The sequence below is a fragment of the Dryobates pubescens genome, chromosome 17 (assembly GCF_014839835.1).
Source record: "Dryobates pubescens isolate bDryPub1 chromosome 17, bDryPub1.pri, whole genome shotgun sequence".
In the NCBI taxonomy this organism is placed as follows: domain Eukaryota; kingdom Metazoa; phylum Chordata; class Aves; order Piciformes; family Picidae; genus Dryobates; species Dryobates pubescens.
In genome coordinates, this window is record NC_071628.1 from 18,976,586 (window position 1) to 18,987,886 (window position 11,301).

Sequence of the window (11,301 nt, forward strand, 5' to 3'; positions counted from 1 at the left end):
TGCCACTGGCTGCAAAAAAACAGCCACCTAAAAGCAGATTTTTTTTAAAGAAGATAAATATTTTATCTAATAAAAACTACATGCCTCACTCATAGTGGAAAACCAACACTTTTAAGGAAAAGGTGTGGTAGATGAGGTACAACAGCAGAGAGCATTGCTGCACCTACCTGGTTCTGTTGGTCTGCTCCTCATGCTTCTATGCAGGCTTGTGCATTCAAAGACAAGTGTCTTTAGTAGTCAGTAGGAGTTCCCTGCTGTTAACTTCCAGCAGTGTCCTTTGTTTTTTTCCCCAAGATGAACCAAACCTGGATGCCTTTTTCTGCAGGACTCTGTGTGATATGTTTGATATATTAGGTTGTTATTTAATCCAACTATATATCAAACATATTCCTACAGTGTCCTGTCCTGTCTCCGGGGGTTTTAACATAGTAGAAGGCAATATGAAGGAGTACATTAACACACAAGCAGGTTTAGAAGACTTCCTGCAGAATTCTAATCCAACCTGGCTTAAAATAAATACACGAAGGGCTCCTTCATCAGTAGAGGAGCTCCAGGAGGTGCCTTTAAGTTCTGGATAGCTTTTTATGACAGTGAGCAGCAGTAGTGCCAAGAACTGACTTTCACTGAAATGGTTGTTGTGTTTTCCATGGCTCAGTGCAGTAACTTACCCATGCTGTTGTTATTTGTATGAAATAGAAGATGAAAGCTCCTGCAAAATAAGATTGTTTATCTTTTGTAATTCTTTCCAGTATTTAGTAATGAGACTGGGGACTCATTTGTTCTCCGATTAACCTGACTATTTGTGCTACCCCTAATAATGGAGGTTCTGTAGAAAACTGGTTAAAATACAGAACAAAACCATCTTCAAATATATATATATATATATAGAATGGCACAGTCAACATGCTCAGTATATTTAATGCTACAGACTTTGTAGCTAACCTAAATTTGGTTTCTATTCTGATGATTCTGTTTGCCAATCCATTTATAGTTTTACATAGTCAATAACACCTTATTAGTTTAAGCTTGTGGAAGAGGAGATGCTGGTCTTCATGGGACTACCTGAGAAAGGAGAAGCTGATCACTTGTCTCATGGATCTGATTTTCTAAAGAAACCCAGCTAGCTCTCTTGAGTCATTTTCTGCCATGTATCATACCATTGTTCCTAACTTTGCTCATGATGGCCATGAACTGACATGTTGTGCTTTGCCCACACTGCTATGAGCATGAACTTAAGGACACATGCTTTAATAATGTGAATAGGTAGAAGAGTTACTTCTTCTGTAGGGCTCTTTGCTATGTTCAGTCTTGGGCACCTCCTTATCGCTAAGGAATGCTCTTTGGAGAATATGGGCAGGTAAATGAACCTACATCCCCATTTCAAAGATGAGTATCCAGCCCTTAGATATCTTTCTTGAAACTGCCGAAAGTAAACTTTAGGGAAGGACTAGAAAACAAGGATTTCTTAGTTAAGATGGACACTCAGCAGAAGTTCCATGGCGTATGTAAGGTTGCTTCAAAAATAATTCTCCATAGAAGGGATCAATTGCCAATAGAAAGCCTTTTTTCTTTTTTTGTCCTTTTTTTTTTTTTTTCCTCCCAGCAATAAAGAAGTTGTGAGATAAGGAATGTAGGATTTGGAATTTTGGAAATCTTGGGGTGTGCTTTCTTCTCCCCACACCTGAGGTTTCAATATAATTAGAATGAAATTTCATTCAGTACGCAGAGTACGAGGAAAAATCTGCTGTCTGATGAGATGCTAAGGTTTAGTTTTCCTGTGAGCTTTACCTGGTGCTTAATGGAAGTTGACCCAGCCATTGTACAATAGCATTCTCACCAATGCAAGATTTGATTTCCCTGCGTTCCATTTGAATGAAGTCAATTTTGTTTTGCACTTATGTCCAATATTTAGTCCACTCATTATGGCTCATTGAGTTCAAGCAGCTACTTTTCTTCAGCCTCTTTCTGGTGGCTGGTTTTTCACAAATCACCAATGTGATTACCACTTAAACAACAGTGGTCATGATGTTACATTGCAAGCATGGCCAAAAATTAATGTGGAATATTACTTGCTCGCTTTACAACTTCTTGTACTCTTATTACAAAGCCACGTACTTCAGTTGATGGGATCAGCCCAACAGCAAGGCAAGACAACTACATTTCCTTGAATTAGGTGGCTTTTCCCAAAGGATAAGAAAAGCTTTAAAGTGCCAGACAGCATTGTCTACACATCAGTTTTTATTTTCAGATTTTTTTTCTGATATCTATGGATGCTATGGTTTCATCTCATGGGCTTTGTTATGTGGCGGTTGTGTGAAGTGCTTTAGGACTGAGGTCTGCTTGATGAGGTATTTTGTAATGATACATAATTACTCATCATTATCTTTTATAATTAACTACTCTTTCATCAGATCACAGTTTACAGGAGAACTAAACCTGACTTAAGTTTAGCTGGATGCATTTAGACTTGTAAATGAAGTTCCTAGTTATCTAATGCAAAGCTCATTTAGCTGGTGTTCCTCAAGTTAGTTATTTTGACACAATACTGTACTTGCATAAGTTGGAAGAAGCCTGTATTTCAGTAACCATTTATCTCTATTTTTTTAACTCTTCAGAAGCTAGAAAGTGTTCTTAAATGGATAAATGTTTCCAGTATTTAAATGATTATAAAGTCAGAAGTTATTGTTTTATGGAACAAAAGATTTGCATTTTGAATAGCGAGAGTCCTCATTAGGAACAGCTGATCTCTCTATTTGCATATGCTTGTTGATAGACACATCTGGATGACTGATGTGTCAGACAGATCTTTGGCATTTCTTGCCTCCAAGATTACTTAACTGGGCTGCCTTACAATATTGGTGTCTGTGAAGTGACAGCTCTTATAAAAAAGCTGTAAAGTCTGTGCACCTGCCTGGTATCTCCCTTGCATTTCTTAGTACAGGTGACTGAGACAATACACATTAATCATTGCTCTTTAACACTTTAAGTCTTTCAGTATTTAGAAAATGCTCTGCCTAGTTTGCTAACACTGGAAGCCAGCATTATAATGGTACAAAGATAATCTTGGTATAGAAAACAAGAATTTATTTTCAGACCTACACTTTTCTGGCTGTAGTTTGGAGTAGCCCCTGTGGAGGTAATTTACTAGAAAGTTGAAGGCAATTCTTTAAGTATCTTGTCTGATATTTAGATTGATGTGTTAGCAAATACAAGGGCACGTAAAACTCCTTTGCATAAAATTGTCTTACTGAATTTGCTGATGTGTTCCAGAATATTGTCTCAGTCTGTAGATACCCACAATCCTGCAAATAAAACTGCTTTCAGGTGAATAATCTGTGACGTTGTTCTTTCTTGGTTATAGCAAGCAGATGAGACTCTGGATTTTGAAGAACAGATCCTGGAAGCAGCTAAATCCATTGCAGCTGCTACCAGTGCCCTTGTGAAGTCAGCTTCAGCAGCCCAGAGAGAACTGGTGGCACAAGGAAAGGTGGGTAAATAAGACAAGCAGCAACAGTATAGGGGAACAAGCATAAAAATTTAATCCAGTCTTTTAACTGTTCTCTGTTAGAACAGTAGGAAAGGAGCTTGGGAATGACTAATGTAAATCTTTCCATTGCTTGTGACAGTATATGGCCCAGGCCTGATTCTGTTTATAGAAACCACAATTGCATTTATTTAAACCTCATAAATGTAATCAAGTGTTTTGGCTCTTCAGTGTTTCAGCAGTGGGGATGCATTTTTTTTGTTTGTTTGTTTGTTTGTGGGTTGTTTTTTTTCATTTTGTGAAGATCTGTGATTCAACCTAGTTATGTTTAGTCCTACAAGACAGTTGGAGATCCAGAAACAAGTATAACAGTATACAATACCACCCTGGACCGGAAAGGCGAAGGGCCTCGCTAATCAGGCTCTCAGTGTTCTGTTGTCGGATTCACTGAGGGGGCAGGCCTGCATGCAAATTCAGCCCATTTAAGTGGATGTGCTTGTAATCATTGTTGGGACCAGGAGTATGAATGCTTATAATGTGTGGTCCTTTGGGTCTGGTCAAGATTGAGGTCTTTGTAATTTATTTCCTATCCAGCACTGGGACTTTTTCCCAGTTAATATGCTTTGAAACTTAAAATCTGAACATCAATCAGATGCTGCTTGTGAGTACATTGTGTTAGAGGATCATTGTTGGTGCGTAGTTATGGTTTCCACTATCATCTAGGTTTTTCTTCTGAGAAGATCCTGTCACAAAAGCACTACGGTTCAGCTAAGATTCCTGGGGACCTTGTGCTTTTAGTTCTAGCAGGAGCACAAAGCATTTATTTCAAAGAACAATAGTGATGTAACTGTTTGAAAAGACCAATCATAAGCTGTAGCTATGTAACTTACCAATAATGCATAAACCAAGATATTAATACCCATCTGGCTGTGGAGACAGTCCAGTAAATGAGAATTTTTGCGTCCCTGCCTTTCTTACATTATTGTACATTCTTCTTTTATGTGGTAAGATCTGTTCTTATTTAGTTTCATTATGACATACAGTTTGCTTTACTTCCCCCACCACCACCACTGTAGAGCTATACAGATAAGAATAATACAGAATGTATTTATATCCTGGTATCAGCCCTGAATCTCCCTCAGGTAATTCTGGGCTTCTTTGCTCCCTTAGGTACATTTCTATTTGTGTCTTTCAGGCTGAGGCTAATAGCAGTTGTATCCTACTCCATCCAGATTCAGATACCTGCTAAAATCACTTGAATCTGCCTGAGGAAAGCTGTACTTCGCTGTTCTAATAGAAGCACACCTGTCAAATACAGGTGTGCAAGTCTGTTCATCCTGCTTTACAAAATTTAGCCATTTGGAAAGATCAGGAATTTTGTCAGCAAATTACTTTTACTGGTAGTTTCCTGCCTGCTTGGAGAATACTGTAGTCTTTAAGGGAAGAAGTTAATCCCAACCAAAATACTGTTGCTTGGGCCAAAGTCTCAGCTGCAGCAATCCAGGCTCTGGGACTTTTACACATGTTCCAAGGTTAAGGCAAGTCAAGCAGCATAGCAAGTTGGGTGCCTCATGAGCAGGCAGGGGTGTACTACAAGACACTTACTCTGACAATTAGCTTTCAGGTGGGTTTTCTGCTGCTATGCATGCTGGGCATGGTCCCAGGTGCAGGTGTTTTCTTTTTTTCATGGGTTACTGTTTGTCTAGATCTGAGTCAAAATAATCATATTTTCTTTCCCATTGTAAACCATCTCTGAACTGTTCTTTCAGGTTGGAGCAATCCCTGCAAATGCAGCTGATGATGGACAGTGGTCTCAGGGACTTATTTCCGCTGTAAGTAATGACATCTCTTAAGGAACATGAATAAATAATACCCTGTGAGAACACACAGGTGACTTTTTCTGCTTTCTCCTAGGCCCGAATGGTGGCAGCTGCAACCAGCAATCTCTGTGAAGCAGCTAATGCCTCAGTACAAGGCCACGCTAGTGAGGAGAAGCTCATCTCATCTGCCAAGCAAGTGGCAGCTTCTACAGCACAATTGCTTGTGGCTTGCAAAGTGAAGGCTGATCATGACTCTGAAGCCATGAGGAGGCTACAGGTATTAGCGTTTTCAATTACTGAAACCCCAGAGTGGTGCTATGTAAATGCTGTTTAGCACTGTGTCATCACAGCCCCAAATTCTTGCATTTTCAGAATTCTGGTCAAGTTTTTCTTCCTTGTGGGATTCTGAGGCACTTCAGTTTATCAAGTGATTTTGCATTTGTCATTATTCAGCAGCAGCTACAGCTCATTTCACTGCTTGTTTCATTCTTGATGTGTAAAAGATGTTGAGAAGTTGAGTGGCTTGTGCCAAGCTCTGGTTTAGGTGCAATATTGGTAGATTCGTGCTCGTGATAAGCCGTAAGAGTGGAGAATTTTTACTGGGCACATTTTCATAGTGACTGAGCACAGCTGGTTTTTCTGCAATTATTCTGCAGTCAGGTTGCCAGTGAGCTTGCAAACAGGTAGGCACACTTAACTTGGGTGCACATGAGTGTCCTCCTGGCCTCTGCAAGATTATGCATATGTTCAGTAAAGTACTTGTCTAAGTGCCAGTCTGAGTTGTGGTCAGTTTCTCTTTTGGGAAATACAAGTTTAAATGTGAGATAATAATGGCTAAGTGGATAATTTGCCCTGTTGGGAGACTTCATTGATTTTAGAACTTCATGGCCTTAAAATATTTCTTCATACACTAGCTTTCATTTTCTGTTCCTCTTCCTCAAATAAAACACAAATTTGACCATCTAGTGTTTTATTTCAAACTATAGAGAATTGTTTTTCTTTCTGTATCAGACTGTGAAAGATTTATTTCCTTTTCACTGGGAAAAAACAAACCAAAACACACCTTTTTTGTGTAGTTTTAATTTTGATGCTCAGATGAATCCATGTTAGTTATGTATTTTTATTGTGTTAAAATTTCCTTTGTCTTTTTCAAAGGCTGCAGGAAATGCTGTCAAGCGAGCATCAGACAATCTTGTCAGGGCGGCCCAAAAAGCAGCATTTGGGAAAGCAGAGGATGACGATGTTGTGGTCAAAACAAAGTTTGTGGGTGGCATTGCTCAGGTTAGTACAATCGCTCAAGAAGTAAAGCAGAGAAAAACTATCACAGAAATGTGGTGTTGCTTTCTAGACAGTATTCTTTGTGTCATGATTTATGCTTCTGTTTTCCAGATCATTGCAGCCCAAGAAGAAATGCTGAAGAAGGAGAGAGAGCTGGAAGAGGCAAGGAAAAAACTGGCTCAGATCCGCCAGCAGCAATACAAATTTCTACCCACAGAGCTGAGAGAAGATGAAGGTTAACCTGCTGAGATTTCTTTTTTTTTTCTTTTCCCCCTTTTTATTTTTTTTTTCCTTTTCTTTTAAAGAAATAAGCTAAAGGAGGACAGTACAGTGAGAACTGCTCTGACAACATTCTGGTATGCCAAGCACTTACCTAAATAAACTGCCTGTCATAGCTTTGGATGAGCAGAGGGCAATAAACAGTTGATCTTTCTCATCTGGTCAGCTGAGATGCATGATGATCAAATAATGGTACGGTGTTAGGTTCATCATTCCTGTTCCTTCCTTGACTTATATCTCAGGAGAGAATGTTTCACTTTTTACTAAAGACACTGTCAGTATTATTATTGTCACTTTCCTGATAATTGAGGTATTTATTATTCCTTGACTTGTTATAAAACATTCATAATATTAATAGGAAACAGTCAAGAAATCTTTCATATGATAAATATCACATGAGCTGGTGGTTCTCCCCCAACTACCTTAGTAGAAAGAAGACCAAGATGGAGAAGGATATGTGTCTGACTGGAAAAACACGCCTGAGTGTGGGTTCGAAGATGATGCCTGTCATCTTTCAGTGTGATATAGCTGGTTCCCCTCAAAACTGGAGGAAGTGTCTCTGCACCTGTTTGCACTAGTAGTATTGCTCCTTACCTGATACCAACAAGCTTCTGCTTGTGCAGTATTTAGGTTTACAAGATGTGGCAATAGCCATTCTTTAAAGAGCTCAGAAAACAAAGAAATGGAAAGCTTGTCACTGCCTCATTACTAGGAGGTTCATGAAGGAAAATGCTGTTTCAATGATATACCTCTAATGTGTGACTACTTTTACAGTATTACCCACACATACACATGCTCTAACTTTGGACAGAATATCTTGCATTTCATTTCTGAATTGAAGTTATCTGGCTCTTAGTGTGGGATTTCTGTTAGACTATTTGTTAGTCAAAAAAGGGAAGTGCCCAGTACAACAGAAGACTATGACAACTCTTGTTTTTCTTTTAAATACTTTCATTTATAATTCCTTTGTTTTGAAACCTGTGGGTATTGTAGGAGAAAAGAATACATGATTTACAAGTAGACTTTTTCTATAATATATTTTTTAAAAATCTGTACTGTAGGGAATTTGTTTTCATAGTTGGTATTGATGAAAATGTACTCACCAAGGAATTGCAGAGAAGGGATAGCAGCAAACTATCAGCAGTCTTGTCTTCAGCTGCAGAAAGGTACAGTATGTTCTCAATATCTCTGTTGTGACCTAAACAATAGTAGTAGGGGTAGAGTTAGTGACACATTTTACCCTGTCAAAGAAAGAACACAAATCACAGAAACTTTAACTAGCAAAAGCTAGATTATTTGACTAACTACAGAAACATCTCTCCTAACACCAATTTCCAACATGCCTCCAACTCAATTCAAGGCCTCTTGAAACAATAATGTCAAGTCTATTTAGGTCAGAGGACATTGCCACTTCAGTCCTTCTAAAGGCTGTGCTGTCATTTATATACCTGCCAAGTACATTCAGCTGAGCCTGTTACGTCATATGCATACCCACCTAGTTGTCATTGCTGCAGAAATATTTGTCTTGTAGGCTCAACAGTAACCCCCCCTAGTGGTATTTTTACCAGTTTAGGTAGTGCTAACTCTGCATTTAAGTTACCTGCATGAGCTATAATTACCAGGAATTTTGTCACACTAGTGTTAAATATATAGCAAAAAAAATGACTAGACAATTAATAAATATTAAAGTGTACAAAGGTTTTTGTTGTTAGAGTCTCTTCTCTGGTGCAGACATTTCAGACTCAGAAGAGTTGCTGGAGAATCTACAGTCACGTGAGGAAAAAAATGGCAAATCCCAAGTGGAATCCCTGGCATTGACAGATATGCTGTGATGTGTAGGCTTATGTTCATATACAAACCTTTGCTATCAGACATGCAATTTTAAGTTCCACTTACTGTGAGCAGTGTCACAGAATTCCTACACCATGAAAAGGCTTCCTGTAAATTTTTAGCAGGGAGTTAAGTTAGCATTTATTGCTGTAAGGCCTAAATAAAGACAACTCTCATTATTTGGTCTCATAAAAGCATGAAGAAAGATGATGCTTTCCTTAGCACCATGCCAGTATTTTATTGTAGGTATAATACTGTTGTCATATGTTTTGATCAGGATGGTATTTTCCAGTTTGAAACATGCCCAAAACCTGGTCAAATGCAACTATGTATGGAAATGGTCTAGCTAGAAAACTTCATCAGTATATAGGAGGAGTGTGCTCAAATTGTGTTCCGGATAAATTTGTTTGGGACGTCCATTTTAACACAGTTATTTTGATGCCTTTCTATTTCTGATTTAATGTCCTTTTTCCTCCTTAGCCATGTGCTTCATAGAAGAACCACAGTCAGATGAGTAGCTGAGCTCAACAGCTGAAGTGGTTTTTTTACTCTGAATTTGGGGTCTTCATTTGAGAAGCATTAAGAGAACATAAGCTCAACTAAAATCTTTCCATTTCATTTTTTCCTTGCTGTTATAATTTGTAGTGCCACTGAAGTCCACATGCAAATGTCAGTGGAGTTTGGAACAGGTCCATGCATTTATTTGGCATGGGAACTTGCAGCAGGAAGTGACAAGTTGGAGTAAAAGATGGAAGGTAGTTGATAAGAAGGACAGATGTTTACTTTGTTCTGTTAACTTGTGAAATGGTAAACAAGCTCTGTTGTATCTCATCCTTCTTCCTGTGGAATTCACTTTAAGGAATTGTATACAAATTAAAAGCAAAATGCCTCAAAGTTGTTTGTGTGCAAATAGTCTAGTGTTGTTTCCGCAGCTATTCAGAAAATAATTTGATTTTCTTATCATTTGTCTAATCTTTTCTACATCAGAAGACTCAAAGCAAGAAAAGATTTCAAACAAAAATTGAAGACTCCTGTTTAATCTGTCTCTTTGCTTTTGATTTTCCATATCTTCAGTACTTGGTTCCTAATGATGGGATGAATACATAATCTTAGAAACCTCTTCACTGTGAATATGTTCAGCTCATGAGCGCATTTCTGCTTTTAATCAGTCCAAGTGAGAAGGTATTCACCCCAGATGTATGGTATGAGCCATCAATACGTTTACCTTCCCTATATTTTTTTCATCTCTGGGTTTGGATTTATTTTTTAATTTCTGCCGTATACTGTAAAGGTGTTGTCCATATATAACTGCATCATGATTAACAGAGAATTACCTGCCCATAACTCCTGATTCCTGAAACCTGCTTTTCCCAATTCACAATCATAGTCATTAAACATGTGGTTGTTCATGCTCATGAATACCACATTTCTGTCACACAAATTTTCTGAAGCCAAAGCAGAAAATTGGCCATGTGAGTTACAAATGTGTCACACTGCTGGTCTACCTGACCATACTGCCTGGAGTGATGTCTGATAAGTGACTTTTGGAGGTAGACAGAGGGACAGACTGCATCTGGCTCAGGAGCACAGTGCTTGTGGGGACACGCTGCCAGACTCAACACTGCAGAAGAGTTCTGGGCTGCACCAGAGAAATTCTCCAAGAGTAACAATTGAAACTAGACATGGCCCAGTTCAATGGGCAGGCTGAAGCAACCTCATGTCTTAGAGAGTGTGGAAATGCTATACCCATGACAGTTCATACCTGACAGCATGATTCCTTTTGCCTAAAGATTGTTATGTCATTTACTGAGATACAAATAAGTGCCATTTCATTACTTTTAAAATGTTTTTAAAATAATGAAGCAGTAGAGACTTCTGTTTTCTCCCAAATTAGTGTGCTTTGTTGCAGTGAAAGAACCTTCTGTTCCAAGACAGTTTTGTAATTACATGCTGGAATTCCTAAGAGGCTGAATTCTCACTTTAGTGTTCTCCTTTCCTGGTAAAGTTTTGACCCCAAAGGTACAAAGGTGTTTGTAGTCATGCTGCCACACACCATTACGTATACCAGCTTTCTGTCCACAAAAAAATGGGGTTTTTTTTGTCTTCACCAACAGTAAGTCTTTAAAAGAATTTCTTTTCTTTCTTCTGTATTGTAGATATTTGTGACTTGTGTTGCACTGATGGTCATGTAAAGGATTATTTCGCTCCTTAAGCAAACTAAGGCAGAAGTTGTATCTACCTTCAAGGCTGGGAAAAGGTAGCATTTCCAGGTGACAGAGGAAGATGTTCTATTTAAAGCTCTACTGCACAGACAAACCAAACACTTTGTGATATATGTCAATGACTATTCTTCAAAAAAAGAAAGGCAAGTTAACCACACTTATGTAATTATATACAGAAGTCAAACACCAGTTATTCAAGAGCATCTTTCTGTTCTTATTTTCCACGCAGCACAATTTTCAGTTAGTTTGAAAACATTCTGGACACTACTTTGGAGACTAGGAAAGTTAATTCTCTGTGCTTGCACAGTCGTGCCAAAAGGCTTGAAAACTAAACCACAGTGTATGACGTGCTTGCATCCTTTTGGACCTTATCTTTCTTTACAAGTTC

General features: G+C 38.5%; 1 protein-coding gene across 3 annotated transcripts in view; it reads left to right on the top strand.

Annotated features, from left to right (window-relative positions):
• Window positions 1-9,865, top strand: part of TLN2 (talin 2) — a 152,028-nt gene extending 142,163 nt beyond the window's left edge. For all 3 annotated transcript variants that reach the window (XM_054169272.1, XM_054169274.1, XM_054169273.1), the window contains 5 exons: window positions 3,362-3,487; window positions 5,254-5,316; window positions 5,399-5,581; window positions 6,460-6,585; window positions 6,694-9,865. In XM_054169272.1, the coding sequence (XP_054025247.1) occupies window positions 3,362-3,487; window positions 5,254-5,316; window positions 5,399-5,581; window positions 6,460-6,585; window positions 6,694-6,822 (627 nt within the window). In that variant the 3' untranslated portion in view covers window positions 6,823-9,865. The remainder of the gene's footprint in view (window positions 1-3,361; window positions 3,488-5,253; window positions 5,317-5,398; window positions 5,582-6,459; window positions 6,586-6,693) is intronic.
• Window positions 9,866-11,301: the final 1,436 nt, after the last annotated feature.